Below are 26,804 nucleotides of genomic sequence, written 5' to 3' on the forward strand. Positions count from 1 at the left end.
AGTAACATGAAAATCATCTTTAGTTTGTTTTATTTAATTATAGTTTAGATCACGTGCTTACAACAGTGCTTATAATCATGATATACCTTACCTCATCACTACCAAAGTACCCAAGAGCCTCCACCAGTGTCCCCTTGTCACTCCCAGTCCATCTTGTCATTCAGTCTGCCTCACTCCCCACCTCCTAAACTTGGTATTCAAAATTCTGTAATCCAAGACCAAGGGTTTGTCATAATTCCATACTCTCTATCCTCTTGTTTTATTTTTCGATACAACAAATTAGTTAGGTCATGTAGTATTTGTTCTCTCTCTGATCTATTTTATTCAACATGACTTCTCCTATCCATCCAAGTTGCAGGAAATTGCATGATGAAAATAATCTTTGAATATTCATCTCAAATAATACCTCCTGCTTTGATATTTGTAAAACTAAACATACCCTTTTCTAGCCCAATTTACCATATTATGAAGATCTATCAATGTTCTTAATATATCATGTTATCAACCATTTGTGTTCAGAGTTTATTACTGTATCTGTGCTCAGGGATAATTCCTGCCAGAGCTTGGGAAACCATATGTGGTGCCAGAGATTGAATCCAGATCTGTGTGCAAGTAATGTACCTTACTCATCTCTCTAGCCCCTTTTCCTGATTTTTAAATTTCCTTTCCATCTTGTTATTTCTTAGACATTTAAAGATGTCATTTCAGCTTATTTATATCTTTGATTTATCACCGTATAGTTTTAAAGAGTGGTTGCTACAGGTTTTAAAATATGTTCATGTGACTTTTGAAAAGAAACTGATCTTAAAAATTTAACTATTGTAAGTGAAGTACAAAGGAAATTACTTTCATTTAAACTCCTTTAATTTCACACTTTTAAATATTGTTGCCTTGAATATCAATTTATAAAGTTTTCTCGTAGTCCTGAAATATATTTTATAAATCATTAGATATGATTTACAAGAATCACAAGGAACAAACAGTATGTAGATTAATCTTATATGTCAACTTGACCAGGTCATAGAGTACCCAAATATTTCATCAACCCTCATTCTATGAGGGTTTCTGTGTGCTTGTCTTTAGATGAGTTTCACATTTACTCTGTAAATTGTAAAAAGCAGAGTGGCCTGCTTAGGGTATTGGAGCTCATTCAAGCATTCACAGGCCTGTAGAGACTCCTAGTAAAACAGAATTCTTTCTGCCCTTGACCAAGCACATCACGTCTTTCCTGGATTCTGGTTTTCCCTCTTTCTTCAAATCGAGACTTCCTATTTTTAATCCTTCAGGTCTCTGAATGGGAAGTGTATCTTCAGATCTACCAGGTCTCTATATTTCTAACTGAAAGTTTTAGAACTTATGAGTCTCAATATTCATGTAAGCCAGGACAGTAGATACAAGGCCCAGGAAGATTGCTCCATAGCTGGAAGCCTGCCTCATGACTGAAGGGATGAAGGCAGCTGGAATAGAGAAGGGATCACTAAGAATATGATGGCTGGAGGAATCAATTGGGATGAGAGATGTGTGCTGAAAGTAGATGATGGACCAAACATGATAACCTCTCAGTATCTGTGTTCCAAACCATAATGCCCCAAAGTAGAGAGAGTGTGGGGAAAATTGTCTGCCATGGAGGCAGGGGGAGAGCGGGAAAGGGGGAGTACACTGGGGAGGTTGGTGGTGGGAAATGTGCACTGGTGGAGGGATGGATGTTTGATCATTGTGTGATTGTAACCCAAACATGAAAGCTTGTAACTATCTCATGGTGATTCAATGAAAATTTAAAAAATAATAATAATAAATATTCATTTTTTATTTATAAGCCAATTCTACCAAATAAATCACCAAAATAGTAAATCATTTTATCATATATGTATATACATACATAATATACATAAGTACACACTACAGATTCTGTTTCTCTAGAGAAATATAGATAATTGTTATATTTGCCTAATTTTTTTCTTTTTTTCTTTTTTAATCTTTTATCATTTCCCTTGTACTATAAAGACTTCTTTGGACTTTTTTTTTTTTAACCAGTCTTTAGGGGAAAATATGCTAATGACAAGTTTCTGTCTCCCAAATCTCACTTCTCAATGTGACGGAAATATTCTCTCAGGCAATCTGGAGAACCTTTTCCCCCAGACTTGCATTTAGATTTGTGATAGGATGCAGAGGGTGCTTATGAGTTGTTGTTTTTTTTTTTTGTGTGTGTGTGTGTGTGTGTGTGTGTGTGTGACTGTGTGTTGGCCTGGCTATTATTTCTTCATCTGGGAACCTGCCAAGAGATTTTCTGTCTAGTTACTCCTGAGTGCTCCTAATGGTCCCCTTGCTCCTATCTTTAGTTTGGCCTGAACTTTACCCATAACACATAGGGAGACATTTTCTATTAACCACTCTTCTAGGCTTCTCTCAGATTCCCAGATTGACCCACAAGGCTCAGTGAACCTACAGTGTATCAAGAAGCTGCCTATGCCTACTCTCATCAGGGAAAAGGAGCAGCAAGTTCTCATTTTCTTTATGGACACTATAAGGGAGGAAGATACCCCTAATTAGACCAGAAGTCAAGACTTATCTCCCATTTCTTTTAATCCCAACTACCCCTTAGGGCTAGATGGGAATAAGAAGGGATCTTTCTCAATTTAACTTCACTCTCTAGACTTCCCCTCTGATTCCACCTTTTCCAGTTCAGAGAGCTCTTACAATGTTTGACTGTGGACAGTGATGGGAAGGGGATCTTCCTGCTGTAACTCATGATTCCATTCCTCAGAAAAAATATATTACAATGACTCTTAAGACAGAGATAAAGCCCCAGGCGGGGAGAGTGAGAAAGAGAGAGACTCTTCAAGAAGCAGAAATACAAAGGTTCTGGAAATTCTTAGTGGAATTTTTAGTAGAGTAACTTCTATGGTAGGAGTCAGTCAGAGAAATCACTCAATTCTCAGCAATTACCCTCTGAACCCCACTTATGCTCCTGCCAACACCAACCCTCCAGCACTATAAGAATAGCAGAGTAGAGGGGAAGTGATTACTTAAATTAACAGTTCCTGGGAAATATAACTGCACTATCACAATTGTCTCCTTTGGTGGGGAGAGGGATTACTATTTTCCGCCCCATATTAGTTTTCTAAGATTGTTGTTAAAAAGAAAATTACCACAAACTGCATAGCATAACAGCAAAAATTTACTATTGTATGGCTGGAGGCTAGAAGTCTACATCAAGGTTATTCCAGGGTTGGATCTTTCTGGAGTTGCTGATGGAAAATTTTCCTTCATGGGTTGTAAATGGTGATTCTGCCTCTGGTGTATGTTTGTTCACATCATCTTCCCTCAGAGAAGGTCTCTCCTAAATCCAAAGTTCTCCAGCTTCCTAAACTACAGACCTACCCAAACTTTAAGTTGGGTCCATGATGGGTATTTAATAAGTAGTACTAAATCTTCTGCTTCAAAGAGTTCCTCTGAGTACACTAACGTAAGAATTTATGAGCAATGAGAGGGTGTTTAAGGAGCCACAACCCATCAGAAACAGATGTCTGAGAAATGAAAATTTAGGATAGCAATTGGAAAAAGTAAAACTGCATCAGACTTGCTCCACAGTGAAGAAAATCTTTGAATAGCAGCTATTCCACTAAGCTCCTGATACTTCACTTACCATGAGATTATAATTTAAATTATATGAAATTCTTCAGAAATACAACTTTAATGACTTTGGTTTCTACTGTTCATTAAGAAAACTCTGACTTTTTCCTATTGAACATTTAGGATATGTCTAGTATTTAGAAATATAAATAGTCACAATTATGTTTACATACATAACTATGTCTATATTTCCAAAGATAATGAGACACTATTACACTAATTTTTCTTTCAGATGATAGGAATAGTGCTAACAATTTTAACTGGTTAAAAGACTTGTCCCCACTGTGCACTAAAACCATGTTTTCAGAGAATGGATAGTTGACAGTATCTTCAGTGTATGAAAACTGTCCTTTCTGCCAATTTAAAAATAGTCTCATTTTCATATACATTTTTCAATATACTAACATATGTGCTGTTATTAGTTGATGAACTATGCTTTATATATAGAATATATCCATAAAATTCTATGTGTACATGCTTGTTAAATTTATTTTGCCAGTTATCAGCTTTCATTTCGTTAGCACAGGTAACAATGGAGAAATTCATGCACTGTAGCTCTATTTACACTGTTTTCAAAACCCATTAAAGTGAAACAAATGGTCATGACCACACATGTGTTATAGCACACAGATCTGACATTAACCCAAGTATTAGTATTTAGTGGAGGCGGTACACCCAGCAGTGCTCAGGGATTATTCCTACTCTATCTCAGGAATCACTCTCAGTGGTACTGGAGGACCACTTGCTGTGCTGAAAATTGAATGAGGGTCTATAACAGGGGTTGTCAGCATGAAGGGAAGTGCCTTAACCCCTGTACTAGTTCTCCAACCTCAACCCAAGTATTAATGAATAATTTTTAAAATAACATGAGCAAAAGAATAACAAAGAATAATGACTTCACTATGGAACTCTGAATGCACATTTCCATGCTATATGAACCTGAACAGATGATCTTATCTTTCTATTTTTATGTTATCTCTCAGTTTCCAGCCTTCAAACTGAGAATAAGTATAGTACCTACCTCAAAGTGAGAGAATTTAAACAAGAAAAATCCAGTAGGGAACTAAGCACCAAGAAAGGTCTTATGGAAAAATTTCAACTAATATTACCTATCAGTATTATTACTAATTATTATGATTAGAAGTCAAAGTTCATTTCAATTTAGGATTAGATACTTTGCTCTAGCAGAAGCAATTCAAAGCTTTACTAATTGCTTTACTAATGGCTATTTCTATATAAGACAATAACTAATTTTTAACTTAAGACCATTTATAACTTAATAAGCAAACATAGATACACTAAGAATGTATTGTGAAGAGTTACAATATTTATCAAAATAAAGAATGAACACAAAGTGCAAAATTTATTCTTTTTGGTGGAGGGAGGAGTGTACCTGATTGGGCTCAGGGCTTACAACTGTTTCTGTCCTTAGAGATCACTCTTGACAGCTTAGGGGACAATATAGGCTTCTGGGGATGGAATTGAAGTCAGCTGCATGCAAGGCAATTGTGCTGCTCACTGTATGGAATATTTACCTTTTATTAAATGTGTATATGACAGCCAATAACTTCCTCCATGTATTTTCTCAGCATGTTAATTACTGATTGGGGGAAGCAGTTTAGTGAAAGTAAACCACAAACTTTAAAAATTAGTTTGATTTCTCTTGAAATGAAAAACTTATTTATTTACAATCCACACACATATTTTCACTGGAATTCAACATGGATCATGAAAAAGTTCCATGAAATCAAAGAACTATGTAGCAGCACCAAATGAAATTCCTGCAAATGGCAACTTTGCTTCATCGCACTTCAGTCTGAAGTCCTACTTGCTAGTGTGGAATTTGGAGTTCTTTTATGATATTTAGGAGAAAACTGAACTAGGCCTACCACAGAAACCTGGGGTCTGAGGTCCATTTTGTAAAAATCTTCACTATTAGATAATAAAGTTTACATTTTTCTTTAATTCTGCCTTGAGCATTCAGACTCAATGGCCTGTAAAGTAAAGAAGAGAAGCCAACAGATAAGATAAGGACTGAAAGCCTGATTAGAATTCAGGACAAAGAGATGAAAGAATCAAAACTCCCTAAGTTTGTCTGTCCCTAGCCAGCCTACAAGGAAATGGAGAGAGATCAGAGACAAGCAGGGGCAAGTTAGTCCTGTGGTGCCAGATCTCAGAGGTAAGCCCTTGTAGGTTTTGGCAAGGACTATTGCTATTGTGCACACCCCACTGACACACTGCTGCCAACTCCCTGATACAAGCCTAGCAAGTGGAATTACTGTCCCTCTCAGGTTCATGTTATATAAAGGTAAAGCTATATTTCTGTGTATAAGAATGCAGATGATTATCGTGTATATCCCTTTACCTACTTTCAGTACTCAATTCTCAATTCTTATCCAGAGCAATCATTTCCAACTATCATTGTCATAGTGGACACATGAGAATCTTTTAGTACCTGTATTGCAAACCATAATGCCCAGAAGAGAAAGGAGAGAGAGAGGGTGGGGGGAAGGAAAAGAGAAAAGTGCCTGCCATAGAGGCAGGCTGGAGTGTGGGTTGGGGATGGGAGTGGTAGCAGTAGGGAAATCATGGACACTGGTGGTGGGAAATATATACTGGTGAAGGGATGGGTATTGGAGCATCCTATAACTGAAACCCAATTATGAGCAACTTTGTAACTGTGTATCCCACAGTGTTTCAATAGGAATTTTTTTTTTTATAAAAATGAAAGCAGACGAAGAAAATTCCAGAAATCTAATTTTGCAGAGGGAGAAAAAATATGACATTACAGATCCACTTCAACATCCTTTAGAAAATGCTTACATGGGTCTATGAGAATACAGCACAAAGTTTGTGGTCCAATATGCATGTCTGTGTACTGGGTGTGACTGTGTGCATGTGTTCATGCATGTGCATGTGTGTAAATAGGTCCGAAATTGAGACTTTCATTTATGGCCCCACTGAGAGTAAACACCTTTCCCCAAAGTGCCATTTTAAACAAATCAACCTGGAGTCTCCTGATCAGCAAGGGAGAATAAATATGCATGTTTAAAATAAGCCAACTTAACACAGAGTGCGTCAGCCCCCAGCCTCTAGACCCCTCCTTCCTGTGGTAATGCTCACCTTAGGAGTTCTGTCAACGGGAATCACCATCATCCACCATCATCCACCATTCCCAGGCTGACCCCATCTGCCTTGATTGCCAGTACTTCCTAATTTGTTTTCATAACTCACAGGAAATAAATATTGGAATCTTAGACTGAACTTAGTCTAGAATAGCTTGGCTGCCCTCCAGCACTTTACTTACATCAACTTACTTCTTGTCCCAATCTCCTATTCCCATAAAAACTCACAGACAATTTTGGGATAAGAATTCTAAAATCCTAAATTGCAGCCTGATGTACTGGCAGTGCCAATGTCACTGGGAGCCTTCCTGGAATACTGAAAAATAGAAACAACTTGTAACAATAAATTTGTTGGCGATAATTCTGGCAGCAAAGCAAAATAGCAACATCAATCTGGATCAGCTGGAGTATTCCCCGGTAGGGACTTGAGAGGGGAATCAGAAAGACTCACTCTCCAAACTGAAACAGATGCAATGGGAAGCAGCATAGGACCCCACCATGCTCAGTGAGTAAAGATAACACCCAGAAGACTCAATCAGTCCTAATAATCTCCATAGCCTCTCAGATAAGGGCTTTAAAAGAACATGTTGTAGATGATTCATGGATTCGAAGAACAATGGTGCAGGAAGAAGGAAGCATCAGCTCAAAAATGAGAAAGTTATAATCAGAAGTGACAGACATAGAGTTTGGTAGGTGAAATATAAAACTCACCCTGGGGCTGGAGCAATAGCACAGCAGGTAGGGCATTTGCCTTGCACACGGCTGACCTGGGTTCGATTCCCAGCATCCCATATGGTCCCCTGAGCACCACCAGGAGTAATTCCTGAGTGCATGAGCCAGGAGTAACCCTTGTGCATCATCGGGTTTGACCCCAAAAAGCAAAAATAAAAAAATAAAAAAACAACCTTCACCCAGAAGAAGGCCCCCAGAGAATAGTGTATCAAAGGCTGAGGATAAAAATCAGAGTTCCAAGGTCAGAGCAATAGTACAGTCCATAGGGCATTTGCCTTGCATGTAGCTGACCTGGGTTTAATCCCCACAAAATTGTCCCTTAGCATGGCCAGGAGTTTGTCCTGAATGCAGAGCTAGGAGAAACCCTTGAGCATTTCCAGGGGTGACCCCCAAAAGCCAGCCTTAAAAGAATCAGAGCTTCAAACAGAGATGCAGAAAATCTTGAGAAAATAGGAGATGATGAGGAAAGGACTCAAAATTAACAAAAGGACTATGGGCTGAATTCAAGAGGTACTATATAAGTAAGAATCACTGAAATCCCTGATGAAGAAGAAAATCCTGATGAAGAATCATTAGTCAAAAAAATCATAACAGAGAATTTCCCAGAGCTAAGGAGTGCACACAACCAATTCAAGAGACCCGAAAGGTACCAGCCAAAGAGACCCAAATAAAAACACTACAAGATACATAATAATCAGAATGACAAAAGTCAAGGATATAGAATATTGAAAGCAATAGAATTAACAAAGGAAATTATATACAAAGGTGTTTCCTTAAAATTCACAGTAGAGTTATCAAGTGAGATCCTGTGAGTGAGAAGAAAATGTTGGGAAATATATGAAAAACTCAATGTAACAGACACCTCACCAAGAATACTCTAAACACCTAGAATGCTATTCAGATTTGAAGAATCAATAACTGGTTGGTTCTTTTTTTATGAGAAAACAATAGCTCACAGACTTCATGGCTTTGAAAAGAACATTGCAAGAAACACTGAAGGAGTTTCTTTGAAACGAGCTAAATCTCATGAACAAGCCTAGCTTCTATGGAAAAATGGCAAAAGGCTTCATGATAATAATCTCATTAAATGTCAAAGGCCTAAACACACTAATCAAGAGACATAAAGAAGCAGGTTGGATAAAAATGTACCCAGCTTTCTACTGCTTACAAGAGACCCACTTAAACACTAGGGTCAAATACAAGCTAAAAGTTAAAAGCTGAAAAACAGTATTTCAAACAATCAAGTCTTTCACAAAGGCCAAGGTAACAATACTCATATCAGACAATAGAGAATTCAAGTTTTAAAATAGTCATGAGACAGGGAGCATCATTTTTCAATGATCAAGGAATATATACATCAGGAAAAACACACTCCTAAACATTTATGCTCCTAATTAAGGATCATAAAGATACTTAAGATAGCTACTAATGGAAAGATGTTGACATCTTTTTTCAACATAACAGAGTTGGATACTTCACCAATGCTTTATCAGCACCCAACAGATGTACTAGACTCATACTCATTAAGGAAATACTGACTAGCTTTAAAAAGGCAAAAATTCAAGATATATCATCCCCCAAAAGTCAAATGCACATTCTTCTCCAGTGCACATGGCTATTCTTTGAATCATATCCATGATGGTAAATTTGAAAAGTTAGAATTCTAAATCATACGTTTACTTTGGGCTACACTCGTACGTGACAGGGACAGATGGAGACGTTACTGGCGTCGGTTCCAGAAAATCAAAGATCAATGGGATGACAAGTGATACAAGTGATACTTTTACCTATTCTTTCGAAGAAATAAAAAAAAATTTCTCCCAAACTAGTCATAGTGGTATCTCTGTAGCAATTGAAATCAATGTGCAACTACTACCTTATCAATCACAACTTGAAGCACCATTTTGATTTAGAAAAAGTTGGGTTCTATGAAATTAGTCATAATTTCCCAAAACAAATACATGAGAATATACAGCCATGACTAAAATATTTCATTCACTCCTCAGTTATAATTAACATTGTGAATGTACTGTCTAATTATAGATCTCTATTACTTATAACTTTATAACAGCTTTATCATCCCTTTGTGTCCCGTGGGATTTTTCTTTTAAAGCTCATGAATATTCAATATTCGATAGCATTGAGATTGAATACGGTGGTTCCATCACTTCTAGAGTGTCTATCTCATGAGGCAATGAAGTTAACTTGTTTGAAATTCAAAAAAAAAAGTGTCAATAACAGTTAAAAATATATACTGAGAAGTAAACGAATTCCTAAATTTTCACCTATAGAGAAAAGAATCACATATTGCTGTGGTGGAAGCTTTTGTTGTGTTTCGTTTTTATTATATCACTGTGAGATAGAGTTAAAAAGTTTTCATGATTGAGTTTCAGTCATAAAACAATCGAACACCCATCTCTCCACCAGTGTACATTTTCCACCACCTGCATGTCCAGTATCTCTCCCACCACCCCCACAAGAGGGTAGTTTTAAGGAGAAATCTAAGTCTTGCTCTAAACTCTTTATTTCTAGAACAGAATCATTTCTTCCAGCTGCAGGAAGCCGGGTGCCCTGCTTACCTGCACTGGTGTTGGAGGCTGGGCTGTTGGCCAGAAGGAGTCCAGAGCTGGGAGCTGGAGGCGGGGGCTGCCCATCACTCAGCTGCTTCACTCGCTTGCGGTGGGACTTGCCGTTGTAGTGAACCTGGGCCTGTGCCGCAGAGTTGAGCTGGATGTTGCACACCTCGCAGAACGAGAACAGGATTTTCTTCTTCTCTTTACTCAACTGGTCTTCAGGCCTGTCGCTCTTTATCCCCTTTTCTTCAAAGCCACACAGAAAAGTTGCCATCTTCACAATTCCATCTTCATAGTAGTTGTCAGGGCTTAAGGATTACTTTGTACCTGGGGGAGATGGGAGGAAGGACACGTGCCTGTGAAAGAGGCGCCTTCTTCTTTTATTGCATGATCGCAACGAACTCTTTTTTATTGATTTAAGCTAAATGTCTCCTGACTGGGCTGGGACGGGGGGAGGCACTTAACTGGCAAGAAACGGACTGGATTCAATCCACAGTACCACATATGGTGCCCCGAGCCCTACCAGGTGTGGTCCCTGAGTGTAGAGCCAGGGGTAAGCCCTGAGAACTGCCGGATGTGACCCCAAACAATAGATAAATAAATAAATTCATAAATAAAACTGCCTCCTGGCTACTCATATCACTTTTTTTTTAACTCAGTCACCATGAAATTCCAAAGTTACTCATGGTTAGGTTTCAGGCATACAATGTTTCAACACTTCACCAGTGTCCACTTGCCTCCACCAATGTTTCTGCAACCCCCATTCTCCTCCCACCCACCATTCTGCTCTGAGAGAGGCACTTTTGTATATATGTTTTCGCACTGTGGCTTACAATACTGTTGCTGATAGGGTTTCATAAAAATGTATTCCTACCTTTCAGCACCACCATCTCCTCCTTGTTGAATGCTTCCCTCCACCATAGACATTGACCTCTGCCTCCTATCCCTCAGGCCCTCAAGGGGCATGTTTCCTACTGAAAACCAGTTTTCACGTTCCTTGTTCTCACTGTCTTTAGGTATTTGTATTCAAGCATTATGTTTATGGGCTGGAGCAATAGCACAGCGGGTAGGGCATTTGCCTTGCACACAGCTGACCCGGGTTCAATTCCTCTGCCCCTCTTGGAGAGCCCGACAAGCAAATGAGAGTATCCTGCCCCAACAGTAGAGACTGGCAAGCTACCTGTGGTGTATTAAATATGCCAAAAACAGTAACACCAAGTCTCACAATGGAAATGCTATTGGTGCCCACTCGAGCAAATCGATGAGCAACGGGATGACAGTGACAGTGATACAGTGATGTTTCTTTATATTCCACATATGAGAGGGGTCCTCTGTGTTGGTCTCTCTCCCTCTGACTAACTTCACTCAACATGATACTCTCCAGATCCCTCCATATGGAAGCAAATTTCATAGCGTTATCTTTTCTATGGAAAAGTAATAGTCCATTATGTGTGTGCACCATCGTTTCATTATCCACTCATCTATTCTTGGGCATTTTGGCTGTTTCCAGATTTTGGCTAATGTGGATAGTGCTGCGAGGAATACAGAGGAGCAAAAATAGATCAATGCAATAGAGTTAAATATCTTGAGACAGATTCCCAGGTATATGGCCAGTTAATCTTCCATAAAGGAGCAAAAAATATGAAGTGGAGCAAGGACAGCCTTTTCAACAAGTGGTTCTGGGAAAACTTGGCCACTACATTTTAAAAAAAACCAGACTTCTTTCTAAGGTCAAGCACAAATGTCAAATCAAAGTATATTAAAAACCTTGATATAAGACCAGAATTCAAAAGTTACATAGAGGAAAATGTAGAAGGAACTCTCCATGACATAAAAACTAAAGGTATCTTCAAAAAAAAAAAAAAAACAAGGGGCCGGAGCGATAGCACAGCGGGTAGGGCGTTTACCTTGCATGCGGCGGACCCGGGTTCGATCCCCGGCATCCCATATGGTCCCCCAAGCACTGCCAGGAGTAATTCCTGAGTGCAAAGCCAGGAGTAACCCCTGAGCATCGCTGGGTGTGACCCAAAAAGAAAAAAAAAACCGTAAAGGTATCTTCAAGGATGAAACACCACTGACCAAGTAAGTGAAAAAGTTCCAAAGATAAACAAATGGAACTACATTAAATTTAGAAGCTTCTGAACTTCAAAGGAAACAATGACTGGGATATAAATACAAATAACAGAATGAGATAAATTATTTACCCAACATTCATCTGATAGAAATTAATATTAAAGATATATAAGGCAGTGGAAGAACTTTACAAGAATGAAAATCCAACCCCATCCAAAAATAGAGAGAGGAGATGAACAGAAACTTCCTCAAAGAAGAAATATAAATTACCAGAAGACAGATGAAAAAATGCTCTGCATCACTAATCATCAGGGAGATGCAAATTAAAACAACAGTAAGATATCATCTCTCATCTCATACCACAGAGGCTGACATACATCAAAAAGAATAAGAACAACCAGTGTTGGCATGGATGTTGGGAGAAAGGGCCTCTCACTCACTGCTGGAGGGAATGTCTACTGGTCCAGCCTTTCTGGAAAACAATATAGACATTCCTTTAAAAAATCTAGGAATTGAGCTTCCATTTGACCCATAATACCACTTCTTGTAATATACCCCACATCCCCCCCAAAAAAAGGACAAAAGAAGTAAGTATCACTCTTTTTAAAAAGCTACCTAGAGCACCTTACTGAGCAAATATATCTTTGAACATGCATTCCTTGCGTTGAGAGTACATCCTCCTCCATCCTTGCTCCTTTCCTCATCACTTTCACTCCTGCCCAGCCTTGAGATCTTAATGAGAGCACTGTCATGTGTAGGGAATCTGCCTGATACTAGCACAATCCTGGTTATATGATCACATCACAATATGTAACATCCCTTCTGTGCCCCAATCATGGTGTGCACATCACAGATTTTTGTGGTCTCACTTGGTTTATGTCAATTTCCTTGCCAGAGTCTGAGCTCCATGAGGACTGTGACCACATTTCTGAATCCCTCTCCTAAGGATTGGAAACGTACTTCTTACATATATTTGGTTTTTGGGTCACACCGAGCAATGCACAGGGGTTACTCCTGGCTCATGCACTCAGGAATTACTCCTGGCGGTGCTCGGGGGACCATATGGGATGCTGGGATTCGAACCTGGTTCTGCCGCGTGCAAGGCAAATGCCCTACCCGCTGTGTTATCACTCCAGCCTCCAACTTCTTATATATTGAACATTCAAACAACTATTGAAAAAAATAACGATGCTAAGAATAAAAACTGTGGAAAAGCATATGTGTAGTCACACAGGTACATATAACACATGCATACACTTGTATACCTGCCGACACAAAACCTAACTTTAGGGGAGGTAGAGCAAAGACTAAAATATAGTATGTCTGCAACTTACATTAGGCAGTGTTCCACAAGCTCTTTTGTAAGTCAGCCACTGGGAATCGACATATTTTCTTGTAGATGTAGTGAAACAAATTGTGTTTACGTATCCAGGAACATCAATTTAAATTTTGATGAAGTTGCAGTGCAGAACATCTGAAATATAAAATAACAGAAATACAACAGAGATTAAACTAGTAAATAAAAAACCAAAGAAGAGTAAAACAGACTAAGATAATTTTATTTTCTTTTTTAAAATTTTTTAAAAATTTTATTGAATCACCATGAGAATGTTACAAGCTTTCATAATTGGGTTACAATCTCACAATGATCAAACACTCATCCCTCCACCAGTGCACATTCCCCAGCACCAATATCCCGGGTATACCCCCTTTTTCCCACCCTTTCCCTGACTCCATGGCAGACAATATTCCCCATACTCTCTCTCTACTTTTGGGCATTGTGGCTTGCAACATAGACACTGAGAGGCCATCATATTTGGTACATCAACTACTTTCGGCAAGATAATTTTATTTTCAAATGTGAATATCTTTCTTCAGATTTTTAGTTAGATCAGGATATTAAGATGGATGACAATCTAAGTGTAGATTTTTTCTTGTCATATTCTCAAGAACCATGAATGATAACTTTGCTATTAATTTTATTTATTTTCACTTTAGTACACATAAGTTTTTCAACTTAGTTTATTCCAATGTTACTGTACTTTCATACTTATCAGTAATTTTGACAATGTTTTGGTCTCAGTTAGAATAAAGAAACACCCTATCCCTGGATGCTTTGGTAGTGGTGGTGGTGATGGTATAATTTTGCATCATCAATACTATTAACATTGAAAACATGATTTTAACTTTTCCATCAAAAAAAGAAAAGGCCTTTTGTAGGGAAAAAAGAAGAAACTTCAAAATAAATTGGCAAAAAATCATAAAAATACATCTGCATGAGTGAAAAATTGACTAACGTGGGCAGTAGTATGTCTTGAGAGAAAAATAATCTTTTTAATTTGATGTAGCCCCACTTGTTTATTTTTGCTTCTGTTATCTTTCCCAATGGAGTCAAATCAGTGAAGATACTTCACAGACACCTATCCTGGAGAGTCCTACCCATGTTTTCCACAATAGATTTTATGGACTCTAGTCTCAAAGTCTTTAATCAACTTTGAGTCAACTTTGGTAATGGTGTGAGACAGAGTTTCATTTTTCATAGCCATCCAATTATTTCAACACCCTTTGTTGAAAAAGTTTTCCTTGCTCCACTTCATGCACCCAGCTTCTTTGTCACACATTATCTATCCATAAATCTAAGGGCTTATCTATGAACCCTCAATTACATTCCATTGGTCTTAGAGTCTATTTTTATTCCAGCACCGTCATTTTAATTACTATAGCTATACAGTATAACTTAAAGCAAGGTAATATAATACCACCCATCTTTATTTTCTCAGAATTGCTTGAAGGGGTCTGTATTATTTCATACAAATTTTATTGGAGTTTGTTCTAGTGCATGAATAAAGTCACTAGATTGGTTTGGGGTTTTGTTGTTGTTGTTGTTGTTTTTGCAAGGGCTGGGGGTAGGAAAAGGTTAGGAGACATGAGCCATACCCACCTGTTCTTAGGACTTATTCATAGCTCTATGCTCATAGACCATTTCAGATTGTGCTTTGGAAATCATGTATAGTGCCAGGAACTGTGCCCAAGTTGACCGTGAGCAAGGTAAGCACCTTCCCTGATGTACTATCTCTTTTGTCATTGTAATTTTTGGGGAATTGCATTGACTTTGTATAATGTTTGGGTAGGACAGTCATTTTGACAGTGTCAACTGTTTCAATCCATGAACATGAAATATATTTTTCATTTTCTGGTTTCCTAATTGTTTCAGCAGTGACTTAAAATTTTCAGTGTATAAGTCTTGCACATCCTTTGTTGATTTCTAAGTGCTGGTTTTGGACACTATATTAAATGGGTTTAATTTAATAATTTAATTTAATAATAATTTTATTCTATTAAATTAAACATTTTGAGCATCTTCTATTAAAAAGGCAAGTGATCTGCATGCAAATGGTCTGGGTCTGATCCCTAAAATTACATAGCCCTCCAATCCCCAACAGTGGAGTACTTAGTTTGAAGTAGCCCTTAGCACTGCCAGGTGTGGCACGGGAATACAAAAATTAACAAATGAGGTAGTGGGCATCATCCTTCTTTAAATAGTAACGTAGGCAAATGTGTGGATAAGAAAAGGCAGAGAAATTAAATCAAATATCAGAAGCTATGCTTGTATTATCAAGTAAGATGGCAAACAACTAACCATACATCAATATAAGATATTTGAGTACAGGTCAAAGAAGAAGAATTTTTTTTTGAGGGGAAGAAAGTTCATGAGACAACCACTGAATACCTAAAGAGTAATTTTTTAATGGCTTTCTCCAGAACTGTCATTGACTTGCATAGTTATTTCACTGTCACTGTCATCCTGTTGCTCATTGATTTGTTCGAGCGGGGACCAGTAACTCTCTCACTGAGAGTCTTATTGTTATTCTTTTTGGCATATCCAATACGCCACGGGTAGCTTGCCAGGCTCTGCCGTGCGGGCTCGATACTCTTGGTAGCTTGCTGGGCTCTCCGAGAGAGGCGGAGGAATCGAACTCGGATTGGCCGCGTGAAAGGTGAACGCCCAACCGCTGTGCTATCGCTCCAACCCCGCATAGTTATTTGAAAAGAATAAAATAAGAAATAAGAAAATAAGAAGCTGATTTAAAAGTAAAGTGGTCAAGACATCACTGTTAGACATTTGGAGGAACAGCCTTTGAGACAGGCGGCATCAGATGGAGAATAAGGATGATTTCTTCGCTTTTATGTAAGTGCGAAAAGACCCTGTCCCCACTCCATTGCTTTGTTTCCTAATTTTCTCAACTCATATAAATCTATTTCATTCACTGCTCAGCCATGTCTTAACCCCAGCAGCCTTGTTTACAACTCTTTTTCCAAATTTAGGAACATTTTGAAAAGCCATTATAAACAAATCTTTTTTAATGATGTGTTAAATTAAAAACACACCCAATTGCCAGATTTGAGATGTCTCTTCCTCACTCCTCATTTTTCTTGATGGTCTCACTGATGTTCCTCTTAACAGGTCCTCTCCCTCTCTCTGCCCTTCAGAAGCATTTGGTTCCTATAGCTAATCTGCCATCCAACCTTTGTTTTATTATTCTAATTAATATATAGGTTCCAGTTTTACTTCTTTGTTCATTAATTTCTGTATATACTTATCAACTTTCTAGGCAGAGAGAACACTACTAGGGGAAGAACAGTAAACGTAACAGACAAGATCCAATTGTGGATAACCATATACTCAAATAAGAAATACAGAGGAGCAAGCAGTAAGTGACTACAAAGTAGGACAAATGCTGTAGGAAAGTCTACAACTTCCTCCCTTAGATTTAGGTTTAGATTTCAGTCATCTTTCAAGTTCTCTGAAGAACCCTGCATTTATTGGCCTGTGTATCCCAGCATCTATGATTTCGTTTAGTACAGATGCACTTAATATATATCTTCAGAATCACCATGCACAAAAGTCAGATCAAAATGGATTAAAGACCTCAACATTAGACCACAAACCATAAGGTACATTGAAGACAATGTCGGCGAAACCCTCCACGATATTGAAGATAAAGGTATCTTCAAAGGTGGCACGGAACTAAGCAATCTAGTAAAAACAGAGATCAACAAATGGGACTACATTAAACTAAAAAGCTTCTGCACCGCAAGAGATACATTGACCAGAATCCAAAGACTATCCACAGAATGGGAAAGGATATTTACACAATACCCATCAGATAAGGGGTTGATATCAATGGTATATAAAGCACTGGTTGAACTCTACAAGAAGAAAACATCCAACCCCATCAAAAAATGGGGCGAAGAAATGAACAGAAACTTTACCAAGGAAGAAATACGAATGGCCAAAAGGCACATGAAAAAGTGCTCTGCATCACTAATCATCAGAGAGATGCAGATCAAAACAACCATGAGATACCACCTCACACCACAGAGACTAGCACACATCCAAAAGAACAAAAGCAACCGCTGTTGGAGAGGATGTGGGGAGAAAGGGACCCTTCTTCACTGCTGGTGGGAATGCCGACTGGTTCAGCCCTTCTGGAAAACAATTTGGACGATTCTCAAAAAATTAGATATTGAATTCCCATTTGACCCAGCAATACCACTGCTGGGAATATATCCCAGAGAGGCAAAAAAGTACAATCGAAACAACATCTGCACATGTATGTTCATCGCAGCACTGTTTACAATAGCCAGAATCTGGAAAAAACCCGAATGCCCCAGAACGGATGACTGGTTGAGGAAACTTTGGTACATCTATACAATGGAATACTACGCAGCTGTTAGAAAAAAGGAGGTCAAGAATTTTGTAGTCAAGTGGATGGGCATGAAAAGTTTCATGCTGAGTGAAATGAGTCAGAAAGAGAGAGACAGACATAGAAAGATTGCACTCATCTATGGTATATAGAATAACAGAGTGGGAGACTATCACCCAAGAACTGTAGAAATAAGTACCAGGAGGTTGACTCCATGGCTTCGAGGCTGGCCTCACGTTCCGGGGAAAGGTCAACTCAGAGAAGCGATCACCAACTACATTGTAGTCGAAGGCCATGTGGGGGAAGGGAGTTGCGGGCTGAATGAGGGCTAGAGACTGAGCACAGCGGCCACTGAACACCTTTATTGCAAACCACAACAGCTAATTAGAGAGAGAGAACAGAAGGGAATGCCTTGCCACAGTGGCAGGGTGGGGTGGGGGGGAGATGGGATTGGGGAGGGTGGGAGGGATTCTGGGTTTACGGGTGGTGGAGAATGGGCACTGGTGAAGGGATGGGTTCCCGAACTTTGTATGAGGGAAGTATAAGCACAAAAGTGTATAAATCTGTAACTGTACCCTCACGGTGATTCTCTAATTAAAAATAAATAAAATTAAAAATATATATATATATATCTTCAGAATAAAAGAATACACCATATATATGTGTGATTGTACCACTGTCAACACAATAACCAAAGTTAATGCTTTTGCTTAATTTAAGCTCATAGGAGTTAAGTATAATGCTATTTATATGTTGAAATTTTAGAAACAATAATCGCTGTTCATTTTTCAGAGGAAAAAATGCAACCATTCAGTTGCAACTAAAATCCCTACTATTTAGGAAAAAGTCTGTCATTTCTTAATTGAAAACAAAGTTTCAAGTTCAAATTCTGTTGGAGTGGCCAGACTAATATAAGCACACTTGTGCCAACATCCATGTGACATCTGTTGTTTGCTGCAGTGAACTTTCACAGGGAATGGAGTGCAGGGTGTAGAGGGAAAGATCTGGCAAGAGAAAAGCATGCAGATGGAAAGAGTCAGGACTCTGACACTGGTTCAAGCCCATTTCATCGTGCTGCCAATGTCTGGTACTGACTTCTAAAGTACAACTTCTAAAGAAGGTAACAAGTTGGATTTGGTGTCCCAGGCTACAAACACCCTTCTCCAAAACACAAGGTTTTAAGAGACGAAGAAAGCAGTAGACTGTGATAACTTTGTTGTGTTTCAGTGCGCATTTTAAGAAAGGATTTACATGGGAGGTTCTATATAGAGAATACTTTCTGAAACACTGATTATATACAGTACCCTATCCATGGCCCTATGGTGGCTTAGGGAGTAAATAAAATAAAGCACGTAAAAATGAAAAGCTTATGATAGACTGAAGAGGCAATCATTCTGCTGTTCATTGTTCAGGAGAACCATAATGGAGAATTTCTCACATAGTCACCAGAGTATTCTCAGCTTTATCCTATAGAATTGTAGCTTTATTATATTGAACTGAAATTAGAGCTTAGATGTTAATTTTACTAGACAATTCATTTGCCTCAGTCTTATTTTCTGTTGTTGCTGATGTTACTTTGTTCAAATCACCTACTAGTGGTTTTCTATCCTAACATAGGTTGTGAGGGGGTTCTCTGACCTAAAGCAAGTCCCAAAAGATTTTTATATTAATGAAAATAAGAAAACTAATATTTTAAAACTTTTAGAGGTTATTTTCCTTCCTCGAGAAAAATCATTGTATTTGGTTTTGGGGGCATATTTCTCCTTTGTTTGGGGGTGGGAAATATCTCAGATTTTTGGCATACATGAAGATGTGAAGGTAAACCATAAACCTATCCATCAATGGAGACCCTGGAGATGATAAGGCTCTAATAGACTTAATTCACTCTTCATAATCATATAAAGAGATTGATTTCATGCGGTTACAGCTGCATCTCTGAAAATTATCTTTTTCTCACAAAATATTTCTTTTCTGTAACAGATTATGGTTGTACTCACCCTGAAATGTTTCATTAGGTACTGGGAGATGACTATTTTCATGTACAAGCAGTTAACCACAGATCATCAGTAGAAACTGGCAGCCACATGTAGGTGAACACATTCTCTCTTTAAAAGTAGATAGCCTGGGGGCTGGAGCGATAGCACAGCAGGTAGGGCGTTTGCCTTGCACGCAGCCGACCCGGGTTCTAATCCCAGCATCCCATATGGTCCCCTGAGCATCGCCAGGAGTAATTCCTGAGTGAAGAGCCAGGAGTAACCCCTGTGCATCGCCGGGTGTGACCCAAAAACCAAAAAAAAAAAAAAAAAGTAGATAGCCTGGACTTACAGTGCTCCACACTGTGTAAGTCCTATTTCTGAATTAAGGTAATTCAACTTTGAATAGTTTGAATAATTCAACTTGGTGAAAGTACTGATGCTGTTCTGAGTTAACTTGGGAAAGAAAATAGCTGGACCACTATGGAGAGGGTTGGAATTGCCACAATAGGAAGAGCTGGGTTTAATTTTTCTACAGTCATTCTTACAAAAGATAGATTGAGGGGGGTAAAAATGGCTATTTAAAGCAATGAGTCTGTGGCTATCACTGACATTAGAGGACAGATGACTTAGGATTCAGACACAAGAACTAGGTCCAGGCAGTTCCATTGTGAGCATAGATAATGTCTGAGATTGCAAAAAATAAGACTTTTCACAATACAGAGGGATTCTTCTACTGAGCATTTTGCTTGTTGTCCTGAAGAACATATACACCATCAATAAATTTGGAATTTATGAGATTTTTGGTCTGTTCTTAATAGCAATTCTGTCAGTGAAGTCATACAAACATCACAGCTGATTTTTCCATTACCCTGAGAAACAGGATGTGAGTCAAAAATAACACCTGGAATAAAAGCCATACCCAGGAAAAACAGGAGCAGGGGGTTTAAGGATATCAGTGACCTGCTAAAGATTAATAAGAGACTGAGACAGCCGTGATCTGGAACTAAAGGTTTATATGTAGAAAAACTGGTTTGGAATGTCTCAGGAATTTGAAAAACTGCACAAGAAGGGAAAGTTGTTAACATACTGAAATTCCTGTACTAACGGAGAGCAGAGATTTCTACTCTTCTGAATTACCTTATATGATGCATAAAAGATGCCAGGGCATTTGTCTTCAATGTAAGTTAAACAAAGTTATTTGATTCTCATTAATTATTGCAGTTCTTCAGACAACCAGGTGCCTAGCACTTAGATGTTATTTCATAAAGTTTGGTAAAAGGAAATAATTGCCATAATTAAAGCAGCTAAAATTCAGCTTCAGCCAAAAGCTACTACCTAATTTGGTCTTGGCTTTCAGAAAGCACAGGAATTCATTGTTCATATAGATCAGAGCCTTTTTAAGTTTGTAATGTAAGAGTAATGCCATTTTTGTAATAGTAGCTTGGATCTTATGAGTGCTCCAAGGTGCCATTACAAACAAATAGCACAACAGTATCAATAATGAGAGCAAAAAGTGCATTTTATACTTAGTGCCATGATATCAAATTCTAAAATGTGTCTGCATTTTAGACTAAACTAGGATTACAGCATTATTATATATTCAGTACAGCAAGGCTCTATGAGTAAAAAGAAAATGTGTTTTTTTCAGGGTATGGGAACTGCGCCCAGCAATACTCAGGGGTTACTCCTGGCTCTACACTCAGGAATTAACTCCTGGCAGTGCTTGAAGGGTCATGTGAGACTCTGGGATCAAATCTGAGTCAATCACATGCAATATAAGTGACCTACCCACTGTACTATCTCTCCAGCTCCAGAAATGTACTTCTTATTTAAAAAATGTAAAACAAGGTCAGAGAGCCACTTTGGCTCTCTCATTTGGCTGTGAAAAGATCACATGTCAAGAGTGGCTAAATGATAAAGCACAGAAACAGTTTGTTACGTGAACATGAACAGATTCAGGACTACTAGAACTATCCATGCAAGAGACACTAGGAGATGATTTTGGTTGTTATTGGTGACAGCCACAAAAGAAAGTGGAAGAACTTGAAAGGAATATCAACAGAAAGAAATACTTATGTCAAGGATGACTCCCTAGTTCTAAAAAATATCTGTGTATTTTAATTCTAGAAAGACTGCAAATCGATGTGGTATATGAAAAACTGAAACTGAAACTATTAAAGGATCAGATAAAAAAATATTTTATGACTTTTTAGTAAGCAAAGGAAGAAAAGTATTAACCATAACAAAAAATTGTAAATTTGTATATATAAAAATTTAAAACGTATCTTCATCAAAAACATCATTGAGAAATTTAAGAGTGCCTCTCAGATAGGAAGATATTTTTCCAATAAGTGTATCGAAATATGACTCATCCAAAATATAACTGAAAACTCCAGCAATTTGGTAAGACAGAGAACCAAATAGAAGACTGAGCCAAACCCTTGGATTCATTAGAAACAATATCCAACTGGCCAATAAATCAAAGAAAGGATTCCAACATCACTAATTAGAAGAATGCATATTAAAACTAAAATGTTATGCCACTACCTTATCCAGAATGGTTAAGATGAAAATGAAAGAAAATACAGGGAATATAGAGGATCATCACTACCAACAACAAAATAGTAATAGACCTCATATACTTATGATAAAGTATAAATTAGTACAATTAGCATAGTCTTCTAAAATTAAGAAAATGCATTTTTAAGACATACACATTTTATTCTTAGGTAGATAAGTTCATGAAACACCTAAAATTCACTAGAACAGTCATTGAAGCATAAATTACAATAAATTGAAAAATATTCAAACATCCATTTTTTTAAATAGATGTATTTTCATGTATATCCATGATCACTCTGAAGATGTTATGGAAAACAGAATATCTCGATTTACTTTTGATAAATATCAACAATTTAACTTCTATATAAGACAATCAATTAATCTTTAATCAACAGTATAAAAGAATGTCTATTTCCCCTTACCTTACACCATACTAAAACCAGTAAAGAACCGATTCAAGAATTCAGTCCATCTAGCAAACACAGCATGTTTTCAAAGGCACTTATGTGATTACTAGAACAATTACACAGTATTTCAATAATACTTCTCTATATTTTTATATTTTAAAACTTTACATTTAAATACTACATTTATAAAGTTATAACATTTTTTCTATTAACCATGTATAGTAGCTTTTGTGACTGTTCTCACAATTTTTAAAAATTTTATTCTTTGTCTCATTTTGTTTGTTTTGTGGGCCACAGCAAGTAACGCTCAAGATTTACTCCTGGCTCTGCACTCAGGAATTATCCCTGGTGAGCTCAGGAAATCATATGGGATGCTGGGAACCCAACGTGGGTGTGCCACATGCAAGAACCTTATCTCACTCATTGGGTGTGATAGGAGGAAAGAAAGAGGAGAAGGGGAGGGAGGAGGAAGGGGAGGAGGATGAGAAAGAAGAGGAGTATGAAGAAGAAGAAGGAGGAAGAGGGGAGAGGGAGGAAGAGGAGAAGGAGACAACAATGACAACATAACTAATGCAATGCCTCTTAACTGTGGTTACGGGCAGATGGACTCACTGTATACAAAGCTGTGAGCACTGGAAGGTGGTAAAAAAAAAAGAAGAAATTATATAAAGCTATAAGAAAGGTCTTTATTGAACACTAGTAAATTATTTCTTCACAAAGTATGTGGTAGTCGGACTATTTTTAAAATGCCTTGAAAGGGTTTGGGCTGTATCTTGAGATGAATATAGTGTGATATTTTCAGGAATAAAAGGACAAGGCCTCCAGCTTTCCTTCTAGTGCTGGGCCCCAGAACAGTAATACGCATGTCCACTAAGCAACACTCAGCCAGCTGTTCCGACCAATTTTTTCACTTCACAGTACCTACAAAATATTTATAATAGAAATGTGGTTATATCACCATTGTAAAAGGTTAAAAAAAAAAAAAGAAACACCTAAATGCTACGCATTTCCACCTGCAGGTAAAAGAATGACACAAGGCTGGAGCGATAGCACAGTGGGTAGGGCGTTTGCCTTGCACACAGCTGACCCGGGTTCGAGTTCCCAGCATCCCATATGGTTCCCTAAGCACCGCCAGGAGTAATCCTGAGTGCAGAGCCAGGAGTAACCCCTGTGCATCGCCGGGCGTGACAACACTATAGTGAATTAGAACAAAAATTAGATAGTAATTATTATTAGAATAATACTAATATGATATTAAAATAATTCATTAGAAAAATGATTTTTTTCTTCTTTCAAAAGGCAAAGAAGCTGTATGAATTGTGCAGCAAAGCAAAGTTTTAACATCTGTGGATATTCAAAAATAGAATATAAATTTTCCTACAAAGAGTCAAGTTCTGATAATTACTTTTTCAGAACAGAAAACTTTTGGCAATAATGTGACTTTCATTTTTCTCATGATATTATATTTTAAAATGCTCTAGAATAATGAAGAAGCAATGCTGCACATGCATATACACAAAAAATGCACAGATACTATGTACAGTTAAAATTAATATGGAGATATGGAGTTTGAAGCCAGTCCCTTCTGCGAGGATTTTATTCTGGTCCTTCATTGGGAGGAAGGACCTTGTAGTTATTTCCCCTTGTAGTTACCCTATTATAAGCTATTGCCACTAACAGGGAGCAAAGATAAATTTAGATAAAGGATAGTATTATGTTGGGTCAAGGCACACAGCAAGTGTAACATATTTGAGAGTAACATGAGACAAAAACAGCAATTCCCTTAAGAACTTAGAATATCAGGTCAAAATTCAAAGCTGACAGTTCTGGTGGGAATCATAAAGCTTGCCCATAAGTGACCCTGCACATTCTGTTTGAGAAATTAACCCTAAAGGCACTACAAGCAGAAGATGACCCAATTACTGAGAAGAAGGTCAGTTACATAAAAAAACACTGATAATAAGAATAGGCCACAAAGACTCAAATATTGGTGTGATTGAGATGGGGCCAGATCTTGATTATAAAAGTCAAAATCAAAAACTGCTCAGAAGGAAAAAGGAAAGAGGAACTTGTTGAAAGCCAGTGTCCTGATGATACTGAGAACAAGAGCAATCCTCCAGGGTTCAAACAAAAGAGGAACGTCCAGCTATGTCATCATCCTTTGCTAGCTGGAATCAATAAGTAGAGGCCAAACAGAGAGGTTTGTGGGGTAAGGTTCTGATAACATGAAAGTTGATTTTGCTTGAACTTTTAATTTATTATCACTCTGACTACCTGTTCTTTCCATATTGATTTTCTTTTAAATAGTCTTTTGCCCTTTTTAAATTGATCTTAAAACAGTTTCTTTGCCAAATATCCCCATTGCTTCTGATGTTCCACTTGATGACATTTAAAGTCTTTATGTGCTCATTTTTTTAAAAGAAAAGACAAGCTTTGTTTTAATTCATTTTAGGGAAAAACTAAAATGGCAACAGTGAAAACCAAATCTCTTTCTTACCCCTAAGAGGAATTCCTAAATTTGTCCTATAAAATGTTCGTGAAATATATTCCCTCAACTATTTTTAGTGAGATTCTTAATTTAAAAGTTATGAAGTTGTTAAAATTGCTTTGATTTCTACTCAGAAAAGATGTTTAAAAAAGAACAGCCTGCATACAATTTGTTCAGGCACTCAAATAAATCTTTTGACTACATTGGGCTAGAAATCAATTTCATGTTTTCAAATCTATAATTATATACTTTGTATTATTTTTACATATCGGTGACTGGCAATCAACCATCATATGTTCCTATATATAAGTATCATGAACAAAATAAGTGAAGTGAGGTAATGCATGGTAGGAACCAACTCCCTAAATTGGGCTAAACTTGCTATCGAAATTTATGAATCACTATGTGCATATTAACGAGTGAAATGTATATGATTATGCCACCAGGAAAAGCTAAGGGACAACCCTGACATTCTGGAAAAAAGCACATGTCAATAACCACAAATGCACGGAATCATAATCTCTTTTCTTCCTATATCCCTCCACAGACCTAGGCTCAGACATAAAATATATCAAAATAGTAAACATTCTCATAAAATGCAAGAATTATTCCGAAAGGACTCAGGTCAAAGACACAAATTTTTTGCCTATTTTTAGATGAGATGGGGATAAATGGAAATGCAATGAAATGAAGTAAGATTAATGAATACAATAAAAGAAGCAGCTCATGAACCCGAGAGAGTGTGGTCTCAGGTGAGTGTGATTTATTCAACTCTTTACATCCAAGTTTAGAAAAAGATTCAAAATATTTTGTTTTGAAACTAATCCATGTTAATAAATAACACAGTATTATGTTCTACAGCAAATATTTACAAAAATAAATTTTTCCAGTAGCTTCAAATGGGTCATGCAAGCACTTAGTACAGTTATGAGCAGATAAAAAAAGAAAACTCCCTGTAATATTATTAACTATGAGCTAAGCTCCTCTCATTCTTACAGTGGAAAAAAATTAAAAGCAGCAATGTTTGTTTTGTTTTTTAAGAATTCCCCTTTATGCCTTTTTAGATTGCTTATTTAGGACTCTTTTGTTTTTATCATGCTTCCCTACTCAAGCCTAACCTTGAATTAGTGCACATTAAGTTATTATTGACAGTTAAAGAAACGTTTGTCAGAAACAAAGAAATGTGTACTGCAGTTGTATTTAATTCAGGTGCAAAGTAAAAACACCAGGGGGCCTTACCAATATTCGTATGTCTAACCTCTACCCATGTATACTCTGATTCATTCCATTTGGTATTTGTGTAATTAGTAAAACGGGGGCGAGAAAGTAAAGATTTTCTAGAAATGACGAGAAGCAAATGTGTTCAGCTGATCCTGAACATTTATTTAGGGAAATCTCCCACTACCCACTCCACATCAGAGCTAAAGACGTCTAAGCCACTGTCTGGACAGAACATTTCCTATTGTGCCACTCACTGGGTTCACAAACTAACAAATCTGCCCAATTTTGCTGGAAAGAAATTGAAAG

The 26,804-nt window shown here is 37.6% G+C and overlaps 1 protein-coding gene across 2 annotated transcripts in view; it reads right to left on the reverse strand.

The window, feature by feature from the left end:
• Positions 1-26,804, reverse strand: part of ZNF385B (zinc finger protein 385B) — a 427,342-nt gene that overhangs the window by 308,204 nt on the left and 92,334 nt on the right. For both annotated transcript variants that reach the window (XM_055122074.1, XM_055122075.1), the window contains exons 2-3: positions 13,471-13,610; positions 10,070-10,390 (exon numbers count right to left, since the gene is read on the reverse strand). In XM_055122074.1, the coding sequence (XP_054978049.1) occupies positions 10,070-10,337 (268 nt within the window). In that variant the 5' untranslated portion in view covers positions 10,338-10,390; positions 13,471-13,610. The remainder of the gene's footprint in view (positions 1-10,069; positions 10,391-13,470; positions 13,611-26,804) is intronic.

Source organism: Sorex araneus, chromosome X, assembly GCF_027595985.1.
Source record: "Sorex araneus isolate mSorAra2 chromosome X, mSorAra2.pri, whole genome shotgun sequence".
In the NCBI taxonomy this organism is placed as follows: Eukaryota; Metazoa; Chordata; class Mammalia; order Eulipotyphla; family Soricidae; genus Sorex; species Sorex araneus.